We start from the raw sequence: 25,563 nt of genomic DNA on the forward strand, positions 1-25,563 counted from the left end.
GGGGGGAAGCTGGGGATGTGGGAATCCCTGTTGAACACCTCAACAGGTAGGTGAGGAGGAGAAACGGGGCGAATGCTGGCGGGAAGGAACAGCTCTAAGTGCGTTTACTTTCACGGAGCTGTTGCATTTTATTTTTTATTCTTTTTATAATAAGGTGAGTGAGGGGAAACACACCTAATTGCATATTTTGAAATATCATAGTATGTTTTTTTTAAAGTGATTCTTAAATGGGATGTTTAATTTCGCACAAAACCTGCCGGATCAACGTGGCTCGTTGTTTTCAGCCACTTCCAGGAGTTACACGTCTCCCGAATGGACATCTATTCACACACATGGGTCCAGGAAGGAAGGCAAGATGTTGGCATAGCTGTTTGGTTGAAAGTCCTGCTATGCCATCAAATTGCCATCTTTCTCTCCCCTTTGCAGCAACATTTTTTTTTTTTTTTTAATTAAAATAACTTTTTCAACACCTCCATGGATGTGTATCTACTGTTTAAATCTATAATATTGTGGTCTGTGTGGTTTCATTGTTTCCCATTTATAATCATTTGCATTATATGATGAATGGAATTAAGAAAAATTGGCAATATTGCCTAAAGTTAACGATTTCATAACTTTAAAGTAATTTGCCTTGTGAGAAAAATGTGTTTTTTCGTGTCATGTTTTGGCACTAGTTCAATTTAATAAATTTTCTATTGCATATGTTTTTATTTTGTAAATGTATTATTCAAAATACACTGTTATCTCTGACAAAATTAGTTTTGTGTTACATTACTTCTGTTTTTTTTTTGTTTGTTTGTTTTTTTTAGCATATATGCAACATATTATGATATACCTTATGGATAATATTGTAGCCAGTCATATTCTCTGACATATGTTACATATAATACATAGCATAATAATTATTTAAGAAAGCTGAAGGCGACTCATGTTTTTCTGAAGAATTAGAACGTGTTCATACTCCACCTTTCTACTTTAGGGCAACTTTGAGGTACTTTAAGCTACTTTACTTGAGTATTTCCATGTGATGCGACTTCATTCTCCACTGCATGTCAGAAATAGTACTTTTACACAAAACGTATTTTATTATTTTAAATTTAAAAAAACTTTCAGTACATTAACACAATATTATTATTTATGTATGTACCCAGCAGTAAAAAGCATTAAAACTTGCACTAGCTGGACAATTTCAACATTAAAATGATGACACACACATACGAGTTAGCCTATATTAATCCAGTCATAAGTGAATGCAACACTCTAAAAGGGCTAATTCTGTATAATGCTCACTTTACTTTGAGGACATTTTGGTGATTTGCACTTTTACATAAATCACATTTTGAATGTGGGACTTTTGTTGTACCATATTACATATTTCTGCAACTTTTGCTTTAGTTGAAAAATTGTACGTCCACCCCTGCACTTTTGCCCTGTAAAGCTACAATGTAGAAGTGTAATATCATACAAAAATAATTATAATACATATGAGGAAAGAGCTGAATTTAAGTGAATGTTTCATGTGTATCTGATGGCTTGGAAGTATAGTGTGAATATGTCGAATGAGTTGCTCTTTTGTTATTTCTAACATTAGCTAATTAATAAAACATACAATTTGGAAATATCTGCTCCTTCATGTGTCAGGTTTTTTTTTATTTCAGTCCACCACCAAACACTAGACACATATATTCATGAAATATTATTAAATATTTTTGTTGTGTGATTTTTTAAATTTAATTTATTCATTATTTTTTTGCCATTGGCTTCTGGTGAAATTGATCACCTTAACAATTTTAAATGATGCTATATTTATTTGATAGAGCAATATCATTCTCATTTACATGAAAAAACAAACACTTGCATTAAAACTTGTCAAAAAGATAAAAAAAATTTATTGTAAAGTGAATGATGAATTATAAACGACTGGCTCACTGTTCTGTGCAACTAAAACAACCTGTACACCGAAACGTCCAGTATTAGTCACATGAACAGCCCAGATCATGGGACTTTATGACGTGATGTTTGAAGGGTCATGGCTGAATCATGATTGAAAGGAAGGAATTTTGGGTTGTGAATTATTAAAGCCATTGAAGTGAACCCGTCTCATGTAAAACAGATATGCATGCATGCGTTCATGCTGAGAAAGGACACCATCGTTGTGTTTTTGAAAGGACGGGAGATGCAGCAGCAAGAGACATGAAAGTACATGAAAGGAGTTTTTACTCCACAAAACGTATTTATTTTATGAGTTTTTTCATTTACACTTTTTTTTTAAAGCTCAGTACATACAATATTGCGTCCAACTGTGACATGGCCTATAATCCCTGTGTGATTACTGGAACACTGGAATGGAAGAAAAATCTTATAGAGTGGCACTAGCACATTCAATAAAAATCAAAATAGCAAGTATTGTGATAAAATAGGAGTGTACACAGAAAAAGACAAGATTAGGGCTAACAGCAGCAGGATATATGTCTGAGTCAGCTTCCTAGAGAACAGGACTGGTGGTAAACGCCTGACAAACCGGACGCTGCACCCTGTAGGAGTTCAGTATCTCCAGAGGGTGTCAGTAGAGGGCGCGCGCTGCCGTTAAACCCTAAAGGAGAAGAAGAGGAAGTGACGCTGACGCTTCAGTTCCGTGCTGCTTCCTGCTTCCGCCTGTCTGTTAGCTCTCACGCCGGCTGACAGTTTGGAGGCGGGTTAGAAACACGGGCAGTCTCACGGGAAAAGCTGTGAGGTAAGAAGATGGAATAACTGTCGTCTACCAAATCTGCCCTGTTGGAGGCGTTCCTCGCGTGTAAACACCAACTTAGCTTAGCAGGTGCTAGCCAGCTTTGCTAGCCGTGCCGAGAGGTTAGCCTAAATAACTCCAGGTAGCAAGTTTGTTTGTTTACCTTCTTCCGGCTACCTTCCGTGGCGGTGCTTGGAGGATATTAGGATAGCAGACAAAAACCCATACCTTGACTTTGTAGTCCCCTATGGGTCAAGCCCCAAAACCACTGGGTCCTACATTTCCCACAATCTGGTCAAACAAATCCTCAATCATTAGCAATATTAGATTCACAAGATGTTTGTATAAGTATGATGATTTTCTTTAGACATTCAAATATAAAACTGGCAAAAAAAAAATATTAATTATTATTTTATATTTATTATTATTATTTTTTCCTTCTACCACCACCAGATAAATAGGCCTGTGCAAATAAATCATATCCTGAATTAACAAACCCCAACACAGGACACGGGAGACATTATACAACACATAATAACCCAATCAGACCTCAAGTCATCAGGCAAAGGTCTTCAAGCTGCACCCAGACTTGGATCCAGGTCCGCTGAGGGGGGCCTTCAGTGACTCTGGTCCTGCTCTCTGGACCAAGCTGCCTGATGACGTGACGTCCATCACAACTGTGTCCACACTCACTCTCTAGTTTCTCTTTCTTTGCGATTTTGGTACTAGTTTCTGGCCAATCTGTCCATATCTGATGGGCTAAAATCTGGCTGTACTATATATTGCTATATATTTGAGTATTCATATTTTCTGTTTCTGTTTCTGTTTTTTTTTTGACAGAGATGAACAGTGAAAACTTCTGCCTGAGTGAGAAGATAGTGTCGACCTCTTACATTCGACAGGGGAGTCAGGCACGTCGAGGCCATGAGCAGCTCATCAGACTCTTACTGGAGCAGGTAAAAGTCTACCGCCGCCTTCACATTCCCTGGAGGTCGTTTTGGTGACTGTTTTCCATGTTGCGTGTGTTGCAGGGCAAATGTCCAGAGGAGGGATGGAGTGAGAGCACCGTAGAGCTCTTCCTTAATGAGCTGGCTGTGATGGACAGCAATAACTTCCTGGGCAACTGTGGTGTAGGAGAGAGGGAAGGCCGGGTGGCTTCCAGCCTGGTGGCAAGGCGACATTACAGGTTTGAGATTAACTTCATAGTGTTTGAATAGAGTCCCCATAAAACTATTTTACTAAGCATTCTGGCTCAACTCAGCTAAATATTGAAGTACATTCAGAAGTTTTAGCCGTATAAATCTTCCAACGGTGAAATACCAGTGGTGACATTCAGCTGTTTTATGCAGGTTGATCCATGGCATAGGTCGGTCAGGTGACATTGCTGCTATTCAGCCCAAAGCAGCGGGATCCAGTTTGCTTAACAAGCTGACTAATTCGGTTGTGTTGGACATCTTAAAGCTCTCAGGTGTGTATTTCTTATCATTCAAAGTGAATAACATTCAATATTTTCATTTTTGCTTCACAAGAGATGAAAAAATAACTATTTAAAATCTCATATAACACAACTCGGTGACATCTTTCATTAGACCCTCCTAAATGTCCACTTATTTGAAACCCTAAACCTCCAGTTTGTCACATTAGAAGTGTGTAAAGTCTTATATCCAAGCTGCAATAACTGATGACATCTGGGTTATTTATTTAAACTTTGGAAAGCTCATCTCAGAGCCACAGAAGACACATATTTTCACAGGCTAAGTGTCAGTCCTGGTAAGATGTAAGCTTATGTGTAAAATTAGCGGAGTGTCCCTTTTTAATTCAGGTTTTTCTACATACAAAAGACTGCTTTGTTTCCTCTGGTTAACAGGTGTCAGGAGTGTGGCGAGCTGCTTTGTAGTTCCCATGGCAACGGGAATGAGCCTGACTCTGTGCTTCCTGACCCTTCGTCATCGCAGACCCAAGGCCCGCTACATCATTTGGCCTCGCATCGACCAGAAGTCCTGTTTCAAAGCCATGATCACAGCAGGTGATGATGACGCCAACGATGACGGATTGTCCTGTCACTCTCACATCCTGCTCACCGGGACCACATCTGTTTGCGTTTCTGAAATAATGCCATGTAAAGTTGAATTACTGATTATGTGATGCACGTTCCCACATCAGGCTTTGAGCCGGTGGTGGTGGAGAACGTTCTCGAGGGCGATGAGTTGCGCACCGACTTGGAAGCGGTCGAGCGCAAGATCGAGGAGCTGGGAGCCGAGAACGTCTTGTGCATTCATTCGACAACGTCCTGCTTTGCCCCGCGCGTCCCGGACAGGTAAAAAGTTTACATTTACCCCCTTAACATATTCTAGATGACGGTCGTAGATCTGTTAGCACATACAAACGTAATAATTAATTGTCATTAATGATCTGGTCTTCTAGGCTGGAGGAGTTGGCCGTTATGTGTGCCAAACAGAATATTCCCCACGTAGTTAACAACGCATACGGAGTGCAGTCGTCCAAATGCATGCACCTTATACAACAGGTCGGTCTCACTCATCACCGATCCATCTCTCATTTATGTTTCTAAAGCTGTGGCTTCACTTGTAAATGATTGGCTTGTCATCAGGGGGCTCGTGTAGGAAGAATCGATGCCTTTGTTCAGAGCTTGGACAAGAACTTTATGGTTCCTGTAGGTGGCGCCATAGTCGCAGGTTTTGATGAGGCCTTCATACAGGAGATAAGCCAGATGTACCCAGGTGAATATTAACAATATTATGGCTGAGCTACAAAAAAAATGAAATTATGACGGTAATTGATTTTTTTTTTATCCCTTGCTGTGTGTTGAAGTGCTGCTGCTTCTTAATAATATTAAATGAGAGTTGGCCATCATTAAGGATGGGTAGTGATACATTCATTCCTGAATGTTTTTTTACCTTATTTTGAGGGATAGCACTACTTAAAGTAAAACCTTTCATTATCATTAAACCCAATTTGTTTTGGTTTCTATTGCTGCGTTAAAACAAATAGTTGTCCTTCTTTGTCCAGGTCGAGCATCAGCTTCGCCTTCCCTCGACGTCCTCATCACCCTTCTCACTCTGGGAGCCGGCGGCTACAAGAAACTCCTGTCGGAAAGAAAGGTGAGAGCATGAACACATCACCCTATAGTGCTAGATGTAGTCAACGCAGCACGGTCGTCACATACAGGATGCCTCCAGGTTGGTACGATGAGGACAATATCATGTGGTATAAAAACACTGCGGCAGAGTCGGTCTGAATACGTTCCTCTGAATGCTGTGTCGACGTCTTTCCCCTGAAGGCTGAAAAGAACAGCTTACATAAGTTGTATTGAATTGCAGTGGATCGTGTGTGTGTGTGTGTGTGTGTGTGTGTGTGTGTGTGTGTGTGTGTGTGTGTGTGTGTGTGTGTGTGTGTGTGTGTGTGTGTGTGTGTGTGTGTGTGTGTGTGGCTCTTTACCTGCATTGTGAAGGAGGAATGAGACTTTCAACTTGAGTGAGTAAAGAGCTTTTTGTAGAGGGGGTGAGTGTGTGCTATAGGAAGATAAAATTGATCCAGAAGTTTCACAAAACATCCCCCGGTGGCTCCCCGGTTTGAAGCGGTCTTGCTCACGATGCAGCATCCCCCCTCTTCATACGGGAGGCACTGCAGCATTCTCACACCTTCCAAACTGCTCCACCATAATCGTACTGTGAGTGTACTCGAGACACCGGGAAGATACAGAAATAAAACGATATGCAACACCCAGAATGTGACCGGCGTGAAAACGACGAGCAGAAATATACATCTAGGAAATACCTCTGGCCTCAACCTGACGCCATCAAGGCTTATTGATTTCTCTCGGCCCACATTTTGCATAATTAATGTGACGGACCAGTTTTCCATAGTGTCTGCAGAACTGAGTGCTTTCCTCACATCCCCCCCACGGGGTCAAAGGCTTTAAATAATTCAGAAATTGTATCTGTTGAGATTCATTTACAGCTTCATGCACACATTTTTTAAAATAAACATGCAGATATTGCAAAGAGTGTGTGTGTTTTTGGCTAGAACACACACACACACACACACACACACACACACACACACACACACACACACACACACACACACACAGTTATTGTCTGCAAAGTCGTAGCCGTGCACCCTCTCCACCGCTTGCACCCCTCCTCTCCAGGGGTAATAAAGTCACCCATTGTTATTAGAGAACAAGAGACACTTGGAGACACTTGACATCATTGAAAGGCTGTTTGTGTTTGAATCATGACAGAGAAAATATTTTCCTTCTTGATGTTTTCGAATAAGAAAGCATGAGTCAGCAGAGTGCGCGGCTGACACACACACACACACACACACACACACACTGTTACAGAGAGCAGATCCTTTTAATGTGCGACGCTTCACTGGGGAATCTGGCATCGGTCGCCGGTAACAACAACACTGCGAGTTGTTGTTGTGCAGCTTCCTCACACGGCCCGGGCTCGTTACATCTGTGTGCATTGCCAGCATTCAGTGTTCTGCACACACTGACCCAAACGCACTTCGACAGCATATTTTAAACACGAGGACGTTAAAATGCCTCATCTTATTGATCCCAGACGTGGATGTGTGACGTGAGTGAAGATCCTGTGAAGCTCGGAGGGAAGCAAACAGTTAGGCAAATGAGTAACGGAGGAGAGGAAGGGGTCAGACGTGGCCCCGTCTGCTTCCAGGTAGATTTCCTTGATAAGCATAAAAAAACACAAGGCTGCTGCTGCTGCTGCTAAAATAACACTGGCAGAGTGTGAAAGGAGCATTGCACAACTATTTATAGCCCTGCTTCCTCCAGTTCTGTCTCTCCATGCATCTTCTCTGTGTCTGCATGGCCTGCAGGAGATGTATTCCTTCCTGGCTCAGGAGCTGAAGAGTCTAGCCTCTGCACACGGGGAGAGATTGCTTCACACCCCGCATAACCCCATTTCACTGGGTAAGCTCGATGTACTCCAGACGATACATGTTGTCTTTGAGTGGTGAAATCTACATTCCTGACCCTATATTTCCCCTAATCCTGAATTATGTATGTGTGTATTCTCCTCCAGCCATGTCTTTGGATGGTCTCCAGGCGGAGAGCGACAAGGCGGTGTCCCTGCTGGGCTCCATGTTGTTCACCCGGCAAGTGTCCGGAGCCAGGTATGAAAACCTCGTTGGGAGAGTGACGTCACTAATAAAGGATTGGTCTGTATCCTCGGTAATGTGGGGCCGAGCTGTGTGTTGCCAAAACAGAAAGTCAGCAATCAGCCAGATGGATCCGTTGAATCTGGTGGAGCGGAAGCTACTTTAGCTGATTAGTCTGCCCATCCTACCAGGGCGGCCTCTTAATTTAATGGCATGTTTTTTCGTAGCGGCCCACAGAGATGCCGTCTCCAGCAGGCACAAACAGTGACGGCCGTGTTCTCGCTTTTTCTTCTAAGGAGGAGGGGGGGATTTCTCAATCCTTCATTGTTGCCTGCTGGCGGCAAGAGGATCGAAAATGTGCCAAATAAATGATTTATGTGGGTCATTATGTCACGCTTGTTTTATATTTCTACGATTTTATTGCTTAATCGTGTTACACAAAAAATAAGGTCAAAAGAATACCTCCACATTCCCTTCCTCTCGAGTAAATAAGCATTTTGCATACTTTTAAAATGTATGCTTATGTCACACATACATCAACAATGAGCTATTCAACATTAACAGAGACCGATGCATTTCTGGATGGCCTCTCTTATACACAGTCCTAATAGCTGGCCAGTTATTGATTTCACATTGAAGTGAGTCAAATCTGTGCGGTCGGTGGGGAAACCCTGCCAAAGTTAGGCGGCAAACGTATTGTTTTACAGTATTAAAGAGTTCGACAGTTTGAAACTGAAACTCAGACGTTTCTCACTTCAAATATCCTCGTCTGAAACACTTTAAGGTTACGGGACGTTCATAATAAAGCCTGATTTCTCTCATGTTTAGTTTTTGTTTTGGCAAAAGAGCTCAACAAACCCACTCTATACTTAGTGGAGATGAAAACCGCTAAAAATATAGCACTTTCTGTATAAGTAGGAAACGATCCTTCGATGAAAACATACAGAAGATTGGTAATTAGACTACAGTTTGCTTGCTTTTGCTTAGTTTAGTTATGGAAATATTTAAATTAATTCATTACAATTGATTTCTACCTTCTAAAAGTAATTGTTTCTGTTTAAATGTTGTTGTTTTTTTGATAAATCCAAGTTGTAAAATTGTAAGAAATCCTAGTTTTTTGCTATGCAGAATAATCGCTGTTGTACCATATTATCCTTGTTTTTCACCCATGTTTCCAGGGTGATACCGCTGGGAAAGGAGCAGACCGTTAGCGGACACACGTTCCGCGGCTTCATGTCGCACTCTGAGGCATACCCCTGCCCTTACCTCAACGCTGCCTCGGCTGTGGGCATCACCCGTGACGATGTGACACTGTGCATGAAAAGGCTTGACAAGTGCCTGAAGACCCTGAAGAAAGAGGGACATGCAGCAAAAACTATCCCCCCAGTTGTCCCACCGTGCCAGGAGGACACGACTGCAGAAGGACCGACTCAATAAGAAAACAGGCAAAGTACACAAAGTGATTTCTACTGACCGCCTGTATTTCCTTATCACCTTGATTTGAACTGTGCGTGTGCTTCTCTGATGGATAATCAATCCAGGCGTTGTAACAAGGTCAAAGCCTTGAGCCCGGCAGCAACAGCCGGCGGTGAAAACCGCGTGCAGGTGTTAATTACCAACAAAAATGACACCAACTGATGTTGATGATTAATTCCCTCCTCTGTGAATGTGTGCAAATGAGTAGATATTGGAAGGACACAAGCTGCATACAAATGGGAGCATATGGTTGTTCACTGATCTAAAAAGCAAAGCCACTTGAAAGACTTGCATCGATGTCTGTATATTTTTGAAAAACGGCTTGTTTTGTTATGGATTTTGTACTCAAAATAGATTATATCCACTATTTAAAATGGCCTGTGTGTCATTTCCCTTCATTATACATATCTAAAGTCTCCACAGTGCAGTTATGGGATGAAATATACCAGAAAGTAGCCAGTGTACAAGCTGACATCAGCACTGTCAGTTTTGGGAATACATTAGGTCCGTCCACTCAATTGATATATGAAACAGTATAGTTTTATGATGGCGTACGCTGTGCATGTCTTCTGCAGTGTGTTGTAATGCGATACCAAAGCCGTTGGGCCATTATCTCCATTCCAAGCCAGTATATTGGATTTGCTCATTTACTTTCGGGCCGTGGAAGCGATCGCACAGAACACATAATCAATTAAGTACACTAAACATAGCTCACTGCCGTGTTTAGTAAAGGAAATGGTCACTGAACCTGCACTGCATTAACAATTTAATAGATATGTAGTTAACTGATATGCTGTGTTTTGCTGTTACGCAGCAAAGCATTGATTTGGATTTCAGTCAGAACTTCACCGAGGGATTTTATCTCTTATCTGGTTTTTCTTAAATCTTGTCTTACTTCCTCCCTCATTAGAAAGCAGAGCAGGTAGAGCCCTGTGGCACAAAAAATAGACTCCCACTAAAGCCTCACTGACTGATGCCTAATCTATGTTTCGAGACTGCGCTGTCAAAGTTCTTCCCCTTCATCTGCTGCGGGTTATCTAGCTCGATTGCCGTTGGAAACCTCGGGGCACGTGAGGTAGATGCCACTGCATGTTCTGGTAGTTCAAACACAGCAGTATGGATTAGAAGTGGGATGTCCCGAATGCCAAAGTTGCTGCGTCTTGCTGTGTTGCATCAGCTTCACTCAGAATCAGGATCAAGAATCAAGGTTGTGCTGTCTTATCATCAGGATTTAGGTGTTTTCATATTATTAAAATGACAAAAGACACCCTGATGTTTCCCATAAAGCCAAATGATTGTTTACCCTCATCCCTCTTCACCTAAATAGACCTTAAAAATATCCCTCCAAAATCTGCAGTCCACATACTTAATCATAAGTCTAAGTACCTCAGGGATGCTGCAGGATGACAAACGGCCCTTCACGCCTGGCTTTCAGCGGCTGACAGGTAGAGTACAGTGATGATGAAGTGCCAGAGTGGCACACACAGGGGTCGCAGTTTACCAAACCACCACCAGGGTTTCCCAGGCTGGTGCAAGGAGGGACATCCCACCTGGCTGGCACAGAGGGGACCAACCTGTTGCCATCATTGACCTCAACTTCTGACTTATAAAAAGTCTGTGAAATCTGCAGTGGCCAATTAACCACAATCTAATAGATTATATAAAAAAGGGACATGAAAGACTGAAATTGAAACGAAAAGAAAACCAAATTGGAGAATAAAGCAATTGCAAAGAATGAAGATTCATGCGACCAATCATTGCTAGCTTTGTTCTTGTTGTTTGCACCCTTGATGAATGCAATTGAATAAAAAATTAAAATGAAATCACATCCAGCAACCAGAGATCTTAAGTTTGCCGTCACTGGCTCAAAAGCCTGGAAAATATGTATTTATTTCGTTATTATTATTATTTATTTAGTGCATTTTTCTTTTTGGTATTATTGTTTTAAAATGTATGCTTTATTCTGGATCTCGCTTATACAGTATGAATGAATGGAAAGTTATTTCAGACATGAAATATGCATGTATACATTGTGCGTGTATGAATTTGATGTGTATTGGTTTTCGGTTGTTATGAGTTGGACTATAAGTGAATGATTTTTACTTAGTGTTTCACTGTGAAAATCCACCTATTAGTCAAATACGGTCCCCTGCCTTATTTCGACGCAAGAGTCCCCGCATATACTGCATGTATGGCCGTTAGGGCTGAGGCTGAAAGCCGTGCAGCCGAGCCGAGGCGCTGTCCATGGTGCTGCAGCTATGCGACCCTCCTGTGTGGAGGGAGAGGCCTCCTATACAGCTTGCTGTATGTAAAACGTCCCCTCAGTCACAACATATCACTTCATTCTCAGTCAAAACGGTTTCACAAGGAGACTTTAATACGATGCCTATGACTAACAAGTCCAGAAATAACCGCGTTATGTGACAAACGATGTCAAAACTGGCAACAACGCGTGCATGTGCGTAACCGACGTCATACGAAATACACGTTGGGGATATTTCAACCACCGGCGCAGTGTTTCTGCCATTCCAGCGAAGCGATATCACAATAAGTGCCACCTAATATTCAGAAATAGCGCCGTTTCGAGACGTTCGTGTTGCCAGATCGTGGAAGTCTTTTCTTTTTTTCCCCTCCCCCCTTCTCCGACGTGCGGTTGCGTGCTTGTTTAACCAACAGTTACCCGACTGGAAGCGCCGACTTAATAAATAATTAAAGTGGACGGAGGGGAGCTGCGGCTGATTTGCTGATGTCAGGGAGCCAGTGCAGCATTTCATGGTGCAGGGTGTAAACGTGCTGCTGCCATCCCGCCTCCATCGGTGCTCCCGAGCGAAACCTCACACATGCGAGCCCGGCAAGAAAGATGCTGCCTACTCTCAAGATTTGGGCATTGCTTTCCGTGTCGCTCTGCCTCCTGTCCCAGCCGGCTCGTTTGAAGAAGGCTTTCCGATGTCCTTCAACATGCAGCTGCTCCAGGGAGTCCATCATTTGCGTCGGGTCCTCCTATGTCCCAAGGATTAGCCCCAACGACGTCAATTCTTTGTGAGTACCTCTGTTTTCATTGAACGTGCTAGATTATGCAGCAGTCTCATACTGAGCTGCATTTTTTAAATATATATAGTGTGCACCATATTAATAAGAGCTGCTATGGGAAGGCAATGCAGTCATTTCTCTGATTTGCTCCAGTGGCTTCGTGTTCAAAATGCTGCTTCTTCCTCCTGCAGGAGCATCGTCAATGGGACTTTCTCCGAGGTCAAAGAGGCGATGTTCTCTCACATGCCATCCCTCCAGCTACTGTAAGAGTCCATCTGTGTTCTTATGCTTCTCAGAGTTGCCCGTGCCTTGTAGCAAAAGGCGCCTTAGGGACCAAAACTGTGCAGATTTCAACAACAGACTTTCAAAAACTTCCATCTAATGTGGGTGTTTTAATGCAACATCTGTGCGGCCTAATAGTGGCAGTGGAAAGCTGCAACGCACACAAGAAAAACCCTCGCCACACAGACATGATCAAGTATCATCCCGGCATGTAATAGCATGACTTAATCAAGGCTGTTGTGCTTTTTTGAAGGATGACCAGCAACAAACTTTCTGTTGTACATTAGAAAGAGTGACGTTAAAGCAATTAACAGGGGACACCTGGAAATAAACGATTGGGAATCTAATTTTGAGCTTCCAGAGCTCTCCTTTTACATATTGTACTTACTGTCACCAGTGTGATGCCAGCAGAAAGAAAGGCGTGGCAGATATGGAGCATTTCACCAAAGTCATAACAATGATTTACATGTTGTGGTGAGAGTGCAGCTGCTGCCACCGCTTCATATTCACTTTATTTATATATACCATTCCCCTTGAAATTTGGCTCTATTTTGCAAAATGTCAATCTGAAAAACTGCATGTTTTTTGAGACAGAGGCATAAAAGGGTGAATAGAGTCAGCAGCCAGCATCTGTTAATATTTATTTGTATTTTATTATTCATTACAGGCTTTTGAATTCCAATTCTCTTACAACTGTAAGGGATGATGCATTCCAAGGCCTTCCCCATCTGGAGTATCTGTAAGTTCTTCTATTTGTTTTTGGGGGTTTATTTATATCCAATTAGTGCAAAGACGGTCAGTTAATTAGTGCATAACTAAACATGATGTCATGGCATGTGTACGGCATTAAATTAATCAGTTGTAACTGGAATAAACTGCACACAATTTTACAGAGTGAAATATTCTATATGGGAGTTTTGTTATGGGGAATGAGGTTAGTGTGTGTGGTTGGATGTTCAGAAAGTGAATAAGGCAGGAAACTATAAACTGTACGCCCTCTAGTGGTTCACTTCTTACTAGAAAATATTTGCACGCAACCGATTTTGAAGCGATTGAACCGACATTTTCCAATAATTGTACATGTGTTTAACAGCATTTTCTTTCACCACAAGCTCCTCACTAAACCCATCATGATGTGTTGTTTTCTTCCACAGGTTCATTGAGAATAATAAGATGGAGACTGCAGCCAAATATGCCTTCAGAGGACTCAGGGACTTGACTCACTTGTATGTTCCAACCTTGTAAATCTTATCTTATAATATTATTACATAATACCAGTTGGAAGTGTTATGATATTCTTAAATAGCACAATTTCCTATGTTGATTTATTGCCGTTCTTTCCAGGTCTTTGGCAAACAACAACATTAAAGCCTTGCCCAGAGACCTCTTCATCGACTTGGACTCACTGATAGAATTGTAAGTTTGTCCCTCAGTTAAAAATGTGACGAAGCATTGTCCCTCTCCCTCAGCTGATCTGTGCCTTTAGCTTGTCTTCTTTGTTGATCTGCAATGACACACGGTACCCGTCTCCTGCAGGGACCTGCGAGGCAATGCCTTTGAGTGTGACTGCCGTGCCAAGTGGCTGATGACTTGGCTGAAGAACACCAACGCCACAGTGTCTGATGTTGTGTGTGCTGGACCGGAGGAGATGAAGGACAAGCGACTCAATGATATGACCAGCCTGCACAACGAGTGCGTCTCGACGGGTGAGAAACACCTGAGCCAGCTGGCCTTGTCTCTGTTCTCACTGGCATCAGTATCCGGCGACCCAGCCGGGTCGTCCGAAGAAGTGTAAAGGAAGGGCAAACGTGTATTTGTATGTTGCTTTGTGGAGATTTCAATTGAGAATGTACCTTTCCACAGATTTCGTCCTCCATCAGTCTGTGGCATCGGAGTCTCTGTCTGTTGACACATTCAGCTATAAGAATGACGTCTATGTGACTATTGCTGCCCCCAGTGCAGAGAGCTGTATGGTTTTCCAATGGGACCACATAGAAATGAACTTCAGGACTTACGACAACATCACAGGTACAGCAGCGCCTCAGAATTGCCTGGTTGAGTTTCAAACCCATGTTATTGGCCTGTTGGCTTTATTTTTTTCCCCCTCTGCCTTCCAGGTCAGTCGATTGTGGGGTGCAAGTCAGTTGTCATCCAGGACCAGGTGTTTGTCATTGTGGCTCAGCTCTTTGGTGGTTCCCACATCTACAAGTTTGATGAGGACCAAAGCAGGTTCAGCAAGTTCCAGGACATTGAGGTGTCCAAGATCTCCAAGCCCAATGACATTGAGGCATTCCAGATTGGCTCCGACTGGTTCTTTTTGATTGCGGACAGCTCCAAAGCGGGCTTGTCCACCCTCTACAAGTGGAACGATAAGGGCTTTTATTCATACCAGTCGCTGCACGAGTGGTACCGCGACACAGATGCGGAGTTCTTGGACTTGGATGGGAAGGCCCACCTCCTCTTGGCAAGCCGCTCCCAGGTGCCTGTGATCTACCAGTGGAGCCGGAGCAACCAGGAGTTTGTCCTGCAAGGTGAGATCCCCAACATGGAGGATGTCGTAGCTGTCAAGCACTTCCGCATCAAGGAGGAACTCTACCTGGCTATGACGCGCTATATTGGTGACTCCAAAATTCTGCGCTGGGGTGCCAAACAGTTTGCGGAGATCCAGGCCTTGCCCTCACGCGGCTCCATGATTCTTCAGCCGTTCCCTTTCAAAGAACGTTACTACCTGGCTCTGGGAAGTGATTACACCTTCTCGCAGATCTACCTGTGGGATGATGAGAACAAACTCTTTGACCGCTTCAAGGAGGTGTACATCCAGGCGCCGCGCTCCTTTACTGTGGTGTCCACTGATCGCAGGGACTTCATCTTCACCTCGAGCTTCAAGGGAAACACACAGATCTTTGAACACGTTATCATTGACTTGAGTTTGTGAGGGGCTCCGCTTTATTGCCCCTCCTGCAATCGAACGTCTTCCACTAAAAAGCTACATTTGTGAAGGGAAAAGAAAGGACGAGAACAGACTTAATGAACTGTGAAATTCCAATTCCTCCATACTTTTCTGCCACAAATAAGAGCTGTTTGAAATGCTTTTAAGTTGTTTGAGTTTTCTCAATGGCCTTGTCCTAGTATCTGATCTTGTGGTCTCAGACTTTGAGAGACCCTAACATTTCACAAATACTGAGAGGGGGAGTCCAAACAGTTGTACAAGGAGGCTGGTATTCTCCTAAAAGTGTCTGGAAAGACTTGAGATTTGATCTATTGGTGGTGACTTTCGGTTTAATATCCCCTGTACTAATGGTTTTATAACCCACAAATATACACCAGAACCTGAGAGAGAAAACATATTCATAATTTAGTTTAGTTCTCATTTGACAGGCATGTGACAGGTGTGGTTTCTCATCTTTATGCCACTTACCTCATGTCCTCATACCGTTTGGTAATGTACAGTTTGTTGCCTTATCAGCAATGGGGTTCTGTGTTCTGATGGTCCCACAGTGCCTCCCTCTGGCCGTGATAAAGTATCACACCCCTTTGCTTTTTTTCCATACAGGGAATGTCTTGAAAGCACAAACCTTTAAATATTGTGGCAGAGATCCCAGCCCTTCGAGTGGAGTTGTTACATGGAAAATGTTACTGTAGGTGCTATATATTATATTGCATACAGTAAAACATTAAGAAGTGGTTTATTGTGTTTGGAGGTGAAATATTCAGGACTAGATATAGCTAATGCCTTTGTAGACAAACACATGAATGGAATAACCTTTTAGTCTGAAGCAACTATACGTGACAAAGCAGATAGAAGCCCTTTTTATCCATTTAGTGATGTCAGGGAAATTAAACCGACTCACAGGTTTGAAAACATAACCACAGTTATTGGAGTACTGACGTAATTCAACTTTTAGTTTTTGACTCTACCAGAAAATAGGTCAGTGGATTCAGATGAATAAATAGGATGAAAGTACATCATTTGTTTGTCCAATAATGAAGAAAACTAAACATTTTTGTAAATATGTTCACTTCAAGCTGTCATTCTGTTCTTACTAATACTGAATGTTGACCTACAAGCTACAAAATGTACATAAAACATGGACTGCAATGCCACTACCTGTTTGTCACACAGAAACCTGAACGGATCTTTGCACTTACTTTAAAAGAAAAATAAAAAAATAAAAAAACAGCTTGCAAGAGCATGACATTAAAAAAGAAAAAAAGGGTGTTTGCCAAATTCTTTTAGATGAACCTAACAAACTCAGAAGTCTAATACTTCTGGTGATGAAGTGAATGGTACTGCAAATAATACAAAATAACAATAATTAAAAAAATATGCAAGCTTTACAACATGCTGTTTTTTTGTATGATTTTGTTTTGAACATATTGAATGTTACTCTCAAATTATATTGTCCATCTAATCATTTGAGTATTCAAATAAATGTGTGAAAGTATGATTGTAACAAGTGTTTTATGATTCATTGGTCATGAGGATATTATGTGAAAAGGCTGTTTCTGCCTTGGTGAAGGCCATTTGGATCTTATAGCTGCAACAATCAATATATTTATGTATGAAATCAGTAAATGCTAATTGGAAAGAGGTCGATCATAATGACGAACGACTACAGTGCCTCTCGGTTCGATGGAGCGTTTTGGTGTCCACCAGCTCTGTGTTTTGGTTTTATGGGTCACAACTTAAATTTATCAACAAGCACACAACGTGATGTCACCGTCCTCTGTGATGTCATTCAAGTTTCATATCAAACCCCAGCTCACAGTTCAATATAACTGCACACTGCAGATGAGCAAAAGGCTGTGGCATCATAAATACAGATGAGCTACATTGACTTACCCATGAACACATCATCTGTTTGGAGTTAAGTTGGCACAGGTGACCGGTAAGGTAATTACATTTTTTTCCCCCGTTTTTTCTTTTGCATGTATTTACATTAAATAAACCAAATAGATTATGATAAAATAGCTTATTGTGCTTTCTATAATGACAGAAGTAACAAAACAAATAGGGATGTTATGTATTATGAATACACAAACTACTTATGATCATGTTTTGATTGTTCAGTTCAAGGAGAAACACCCACTATAAATGATTTTGTCCAAATTCCTCTTTCCAGGACTCTTGCCTGCAGGTGTCCCTTAAAGATGGGATATGTAATCCTGTTCAGAAGCACTTTTTGTTATACTGGGTGAAGTGGCCAGTCTAATTTCAGAGGGATCAGTACATTATGTCATCAGGAAAAGGAACGGAATTAAACAGAGCTCTGTGTCCACCGTGGGACTGAGAAAACAAAAAAACAAACAAACAAACAACCAATCTGCGCCCCTCGCACCGAAGGGCGAGGATTGGTCGGAGTAAAAAAACAAATAATACCCCTTTTCCACCAACGCGAACCTAGGTCAAGAACCGGGCCGGTGCCCGAGCTGGTTCAACTTGCGAACCTTCTGAGAACCTGTTTGCGTTTCCACCGGCTAGAGAGCCCAGAGAGCCACGTCATTACGTCACTGTATACGTCTGAGGTTTCCCCGCAGCGATAATTTCAAGCATAGCAGACATGTCTCTTCAGGAAAAAGTGTTTATTTTGGCAAATAATACAATAACAATTAAATACTAAAATCACAACATTTTTTAAAGTGTAGAACAGTGTGTGATCAAGAGATCAGAGTGTTTGATGTTTAGTCATCTGCAGGTTGGACCTCCGTTCAAAATCGCCGATGTCCGACAGCTCTACAAACACAAACCAGAGAACAGCGGTTCAATAACAAACGTGTCCACGGCGCTGTGAAGACAGATGTTATGTTACGTTGGTAGTTGGTAACGTTTAGTGAGCCAACGGCAGTCAGAAAGTGGCATGCTAACGTTGTTGTTAGCAATATCATGCTAGCTGGCTAGCTAGCCGGTCAGCTTACATTACCCGAGAAAGCATAGCCACTAGTTGCTGCTGTTACGAACGTAATCACTAGCTTGGTAAACTAAACAGAAATGTGTCGTTGGTTTGCAACGAGGTGAAACAATTTAAAAATGTAACTTACCGGGAACATTAACGTTAGTAAAACTCCGCAGCGGCGTATTTTCCCCCGTTGCCTCGAGTGTTAACCCCGCCCCCAGCCCCTAACGTAAGCAAGACATTCTTCCGTGGGCCAGTTCCAGCCCAGCAAGGAGTTGGGGCCGCTCGGGAACCAGTTTTCCTGGCCGAGAGCCAGCTCTTTCTCTGTGGAAACAGGAAGAACTGGTTCGCGATTGGGCATCGGCTCCGAACCGGCCCTCAAAATACCTTGGTGGAAAAGGGCCATCATGTCTAGTTCTGCACCCGCCCTCCCCGCCTAAGCACGAGTGCACAGCCTTCACGTCTCGCTGATGCCAGAAGAATCAGCTTGGATGGAATCACTGACGGGAGGGGGGGACTTAGAGGAGGCAGGAGGAGGTGCTATTTTCAAATCTTGCTAGCTCTCTTGCTAGCTTTCCCACATTACATACCTCAGCTTTAAGGCTGCGTACAGCCTCAACATCAGTCACGTGTGCTCCTAACTGATTGTATGGTGCCTGTGAGGCAGTAATGAGGGCAAAAAATACTTTCATTGTGCTCGTAACTATGACTGAAGATATTTCTCCTTATCAGGGCTGCCCCTGACCAAAATGGGGCCCTAAGCTTCTTCGGTGCCGTTAATACGGCCCAGCACTAACTTCAACAAATACCCACCTTCGAGAGAAGCACGAGTTTCCTCTTGTTTTGCTTTCTTTTCTCCTCTTGCTCGCGCCTGACTCATAGGTTCTTTTTGAAGCCATCATGTCTTCACCTCCAGCTGCTTGACAAGTGCCTGCAGGGTATGCAGGGGCCCTGCTCCTTATTATAAGTTGCGTCCTATTTCCTGTGTCCTCCGTATGTAGTCCTGGGAGGAGCGCGAGATGTAAACTGAAAGAAAGAACGTCGCGGCTGCAAGAAAAAAAAGTTCCCGGGCTGCGTTTCGAGACTGTAAGTTTATTCTCCTACAATCTTCAAACTGTACATCAAAATAAATGAGAAGTCCTACTCTACTTAATTATAATCGCTCCTTATATATCCATATTCCACATTCCATTTTATCTTGCGGGGTTTGGAGGGGGGGGGGGGGTATGTACCGGTGTAGCATGTGTGTATGTGTGTGTTACATGAATGAGGGTGCGGGGAGTAGGGATGTTTAAAGGGTTTGTTTTATTTTATTTTATTTTAATGTAAAGCACTTTGGGCTTTTTTATATGTATTAAAGGTGTTATATAAATAAAGATGACTTGACTTGACTTGACTTATGGTCGTAGGCGCTACGCCCTATCCTTCATAGTCCTATGAAAAGGTGTGGTAGACGAATCATACAAATCAAATAAAAAATTGATCGATACCAGCGTAATGGTATCGATACTTCAGTTCCTGTACTGTCCCCGCTGCTGCGGAGGTGGACCTGTTTATCTTGTCTGTAGAAGTGTCGCAACTTTGAACAATCACAGGGTGGAGCACATCCAGGCAGGCACACTGCACACTACTCTCCTCCCTAAGAAAAGAAGCACTGAAGGGAGAGAATTTGTTTTAATTTGTTCTCAAGTGACAATTGTGTGCACTGTTTTGTTTGTATTATGTTAATTAAGTATTTTACTGATAAACTGTCCTGGATGGATTACTATTAACTAATAATGAAGTAATTAATAATCCAAATGAAAGGACGGCGCAGCGTGAAAGGAGCGCCGTAAGTATCGGTATCTGCGATAATGACTGGTATTGGATCGGTATCAGATCGATACCAAATCTTACGATATCGCCCACCACTACCACCCAGGTGCATGCTGGTCCCTTACTGACAGCCTACCTATATAATTTCAGTTGCCCCCCTAACGTGCCCAAATGAAACAAAACACAAATAGTAAACAAGAAACACCTAAACTAAATAAATAATAAACTAGAATACTAAAAGAAATCTAATCATAATGAAATCAAATAAATGGATTCAGAATAATCAAAACTAACTACTATAAATAGCTCCAACACAAGAGATAACAGCTGCCATACCTTTGAATAATAATAATAATAATAATAATAATAATAATAATAATAATAATAATAATAATAATAATAGGCTAATAACAAAAATAAGAAGTATCAGAAGAAGAAACTGTTGTGTTGTCTCCCTCCCTGTTTTATTTGAGGTTCATAACATTGCATTAAGCAGTTGTTGGTCTCATTAGTTTGTGATTCACAAGCATTAATGTTCATCTGTATTCAGGAAATTAAGTCTTTGGCTTGGTTGGGGCTATGTTTCGCACTATATTTCCTGGACTAAATGATTGTCCCAGTCGGGCCCTGACTCAGGACCTACCTTTTGTTTCACCATGTCAACAACTTTTAAGTAAGGAATTTTAAGTCAAGCTTTATATTTTTGTTCAATGTTTTAGTCGAGCGTCAAAAAGCACTGACATTTTCACTTGTTCTGCTACACAAACGTAAATAATGAATTTGTGAAAAGAAGCAAAATGATGAACCTTAACCTTATTAACCTTTAGCATCATCATTTTGTCTTTTTCTCAGGAACTTTGAAGCACAAAAATGGATGACACAGAGTTACAAATGACAGAACCCCAAATCCCAGTTGATGGTATCATGCCCTTGCAGAATCCTCAAACCCATCAGACCACGACCAGTCCTTATCGTGTTGTGCCAAGGGCAGAAAGATCCCAATGCTTGAGACCCAAGATGAGGGGTAAGAGCGATCCTACATCCTCGACTGTTTCCTTTGGCGCTACTGAACTATACCCAGTGCCTGTCAGGCGGTTAACGCCAAATGTGAATCCATTCGGCAGGAATTTACAATCAGAAACGCACAAATGGCTACAAATCAGCACGAGGTGGAGAGCAAAATTAGAGAAGCTTCTGAGTACTGATAAAAGAAAAATAACCAGAATTGGGAGCATGATTTTTGTGAATGATGCAGAATTCCGCATAGCGAAGGGAAGTGATGGTACGGAGGTCTTCTTGGGGCTGAGAGATGATGGCACTGAAGTTGCTATTAAGAAAATGTTTAAATGCAACTATCAGGTCCTGAAGAATGAGGAAGGAATTCTACGACTTCCAAAGCTCGATCATCAATCTATTGTGAGATATGTTGATGCCGCGGAGGATAAGCACTTTGGATATCTTGGTCTTCAACTTTGTGAATACACCCTGGAGGAATACATCAAAGAAAAGGATGGTGGTCTGCAGACAAAGAAGCTTGTTTACCAACTTCTTGAGAGTTTAAAGGTGCTTCATTGTCAAAGTCCTGCAATTCTCCACCGAGATCTGAAACCACAGAATGTTTTGATTGGTAAGACAATTCCAAATGTACCCATGATGGAATTAAAGGGAATCCTAGAAAAGGGCTATATGAATACAGGCAGAGTTTTGGAGTTTGTGTGATTTTTTTTTTTTTCACCCTACAGATGTGGTTGGGAACGCAAGATTGGCTGATTTTGGCATAAGTAGGAAGTTACTCAAAGGCCAAACAACTCATCGCACAAGCTGTGGAGGAACGAAATGCTGGATGGCCAGGGAGACTTTAACCAGAGAAGGTGACACGGACATACCTTACAAGGCAAACACCGATATACAGGTCAGTCTTTCTGCTACACTATTGTTAATTGGTGAAAAATACTTGCTTAATTGCCCAAATGTTCTGTCATTTCTAAAGGTGGCAGGGATGCTGGTTTATTATATCCTCTCTGGAGGACACCATCCGTTTGGCGACAGATCCTATGAATGTGAGTACAACATTTCACAAGGGAACCACAACTTGAACCATGTTCAAGACGTAGTGGCAAAGGATCTCATCGAGTGGATGATCAACAAAGAACCAAAGAACAGACCTACAGTGAAGCAATGGTTGAATCATCCCTTCTTCTGGACCCCCTACAAGTAAGAAAGAAATGCTGATTGATTAATAGATTGGTTTTAAAATATATATCTTCTTTATGATGGCAGGTTTATTTATTTATTTATTTATTTATTTATTTATTTATTTATTTATTTATTTATTCTACAACTTTGTTCCAGAGTGAAATATCACTTTGGTACAAATATCATGGTTCCCAGACAATCTGTCCAAAATACTGGTGTACATCTACATGTACAGTATGAATCACAAGACATACATAATGACTGGTTCAAAAGACAATGGTTACCTTAATCATGGAACAGAAGCTGGAAAAAAACGCTTTCACTATGGCTATCTATGAATCAAGGATAGAACTATTATATTCACATCATATATTCATATATTTGAATAAACACCATTTCATTTTAGATTTTAATTTTGAGGTTCTGTTTATTTTGCAATTCATATATCCTGAAATATACTATTTTTCAGGAGAACTGAATACGTCAGAAGCATTGGCGAAAGGAAGGAGGTGAAAAACTATAAAGGGGCTGATCAGGCACTGATTTGTTCACTGGAAGAATGTGCCGGGGATGGATCGTTCAAACAGTGGAAAAATAAGGTGAATCCAACATAACTGTATGTTGTATTCCTACTTTCCGATTCATGACCTTTTGTTTTTTGGTGTTGCAGTTTCCGCCAGAGTTTGTCCAAAAGATGGATCCCAAGAACAAAGCCTACCCTGACAACCCACTGGCATTACTGCGATTCATAAGAAACGCCCATGTGCACCCGTGAGTGAAATGATGTCTTATACTGTCACAAACGAAACGATTCTTCGTAATCCGTCAACTCTGAAACAATAATCATACACTTTCATTCATTTTCTTATTTCCACTTCAATTTATTTGTGGGTTCTGTCAATTAATCTGTTTATTTAAAACAAATAAAAACTGTGATTCTGAAGAATAAAATCATCTTGAAAAAGTATTTTCTCGCAGTTCAATTTAGAAAGTAATATCATTCCTCACAATTTGCTTAAAAATATGACTAAATAGTTTATAAAACATTTCTCTTTTTTGCAGTCCCGATGATGTAACCAATCCTGATCCGGAGATGATATTTCCTGGCCTCTTTGGATGTGTTTACACGTTTGCAAAGATCCAAGGGTGGAATTCAGAGACCCCCTTGAAGGAAATGTTTGAAGAAGAAGACATTGACAAAAGCTTTACAAGGTTGTCCTTCAGCCCTGAGGAGCCTCTGGGTGTCCCAGTCCCAGAGTCTGAACCCATGCACATGGAGTGAAGTTTATTTTAAAAAGCGACTTCCATAATGTTGAATATTCTTTTTCGTTTCTGACATTTTCAGTTTTATGGTGAAAGGGAAAAAAACAGGGTTTAGAAATAATAAATAATAATAATCTATGTCTTTGACATTTTTAGATGTGACTTCTACTGCACTTTTACTGCTATTGTATTTTTTTTAAAGAATAGTTTATTCATATTAAACTATATATTTTAGAACATTGATACATGTAATTTCTACATTAACATCATGAACTTTATCCTATGTTGATTTCTTTCTTTAACAGAGCTGGGACAAATAATAATGTTTTGTATCATTTATGTTTTTGAGCAAGTGGATAGAACATACCTGTATGGATGTAGGTATTACTTTGAATGATAATTAATTGGGTGCAGGGAGGGTGGGTTATTAGAGTTGCAAATGTATGGGGTTATTTTATTTGTTTTTTTAATGGTGATGTTGTGTTGAGGTTTTTGGTTTGCAATTGTAATTGTAATGTCCTTAATGTCTGTGAACCATGTGTTGTGTATGAGCATTCATTCTGTTCTTTGACGACATTGAATGGAGACATACAAGCAAAAATACACATAAAACATGGACGTGCAATGCCACTACATGTTTGTCACACACACATCTGAACAGATCTTTGCATTTTATCATGAATAAAACAAGTGTGTTAGCCAGAGCTTGAGCTTCTGTTCATTAATACATGATTGTAAAATGTGTTTTTTGGCATGTTATGGTTATGGCATAATATCAGTTGAGGATAATTTCCCCCATCTCCATGCACCCAACATTTGTATCATAATACACAGTTAGAATTGAGGCCCAATTTGCTAATGCTGAAGCTATAAGAGATAAATAGCATATTTTCAACGTAATTTCTATTGTATCAAAAATTATCTCAATTACTTTTTTTACTATGACTTCCTGCTTTTATTGTGTAAGAAATCGTCTATATGAATTCCATTTCCGTGTATTTATAATTGTTCACTCGTCTTCAGGGGTGCTGCATTTTAGCTTTACTTCCGAATACTTCACGATATACGGTGTTTCTTTTAAATACGTAGCGTTAGATTTGTATTAGAATTACTCTAAACCTATTTCTAAGGAGGCTGGTATTCTCCTAAAAGTGTCTGGAAAGACTTGAGATTTGATCTATTGGAGGTGACTTTCGGTTTAATATCCCCTGTACTAATGGTTTTATAACCCAAAAATATACACCAGAACCTGAGAGAGAAAACATATTCATAATTTAGTTTTGTTCACATTTGACAGGCATGTGACAGGTGTGGTTTCTCATCTTTATGCCACTTACCTCATGTCCTCATACCGTTTGGTAATGTACAGTTTGTTGCCTTATCAGCAATGGGGTTCTGTGTTCTGATGGTCCCACAGTGCCTCCCTCTGGCCGTGATAAAGTATCACACACCTTTGCTTTTTTTCTATACAGGGAATGTCTTGAAAGCACAAACCTTTAAATATTGTGGCAGAGATCCCAGCCCTTAGAGTGGAGTTGTTGGAAAATGTTACTGTAGGTGCTATATATTATATTGCATACAGTAAAACATTAAGAAGTGGTTTATTGTGTTTGGAGGTGAAATATTCAGGACTAGATATAGCTAATGCCTTTGTAGACAAACACATGAATGGAATAACCTTTTAGTCTGAAGCAACTATACGTGACAAAGCAGATAGAAGCCCTTTTT

General features: G+C 41.2%; 3 protein-coding genes across 3 annotated transcripts; all 3 read left to right on the forward strand.

Moving 5' to 3' along the window:
- sepsecs (Sep (O-phosphoserine) tRNA:Sec (selenocysteine) tRNA synthase) lies at positions 1–11,136 on the forward strand. Its single transcript, XM_084003508.1, has 12 exons — positions 1–46; positions 3,569–3,684; positions 3,760–3,914; positions 4,078–4,196; positions 4,596–4,754; positions 4,892–5,045; positions 5,153–5,255; positions 5,340–5,469; positions 5,759–5,850; positions 7,598–7,691; positions 7,804–7,894; positions 9,058–11,136. Exons 1-12 carry the CDS (start codon positions 16–18, stop codon positions 9,314–9,316), a joined length of 1,503 nt encoding a protein of 500 aa, XP_083859634.1. The 5' UTR covers positions 1–15; the 3' UTR covers positions 9,317–11,136.
- An 853-nt stretch (positions 11,137–11,989) lies between these two features.
- Positions 11,990–16,339, forward strand: lgi2a (leucine-rich repeat LGI family, member 2a). Its single transcript, XM_084003606.1, has 8 exons — positions 11,990–12,394; positions 12,577–12,648; positions 13,335–13,406; positions 13,822–13,893; positions 14,012–14,083; positions 14,204–14,373; positions 14,531–14,695; positions 14,785–16,339. Exons 1-8 carry the CDS (start codon positions 12,216–12,218, stop codon positions 15,600–15,602), a joined length of 1,620 nt encoding a protein of 539 aa, XP_083859732.1. The 5' UTR covers positions 11,990–12,215; the 3' UTR covers positions 15,603–16,339.
- A 2,684-nt stretch (positions 16,340–19,023) lies between these two features.
- Positions 19,024–24,539, forward strand: LOC311009450 (serine/threonine-protein kinase/endoribonuclease IRE1-like). The gene is made up of 7 exons (XM_084003630.1): positions 19,024–19,647; positions 21,229–22,003; positions 22,119–22,288; positions 22,367–22,590; positions 23,042–23,171; positions 23,243–23,343; positions 23,635–24,539. Exons 2-7 carry the CDS (start codon positions 21,247–21,249, stop codon positions 23,852–23,854), a joined length of 1,602 nt encoding a protein of 533 aa, XP_083859756.1. The 5' UTR covers positions 19,024–19,647; positions 21,229–21,246; the 3' UTR covers positions 23,855–24,539.
- The last annotated feature ends 1,024 nt before the right edge of the window (positions 24,540–25,563 follow it).

This window comes from Eutrigla gurnardus (genome assembly GCF_963514095.1).
Source record: "Eutrigla gurnardus genome assembly, chromosome: 23".
In the NCBI taxonomy this organism is placed as follows: domain Eukaryota; kingdom Metazoa; phylum Chordata; class Actinopteri; order Perciformes; family Triglidae; genus Eutrigla; species Eutrigla gurnardus.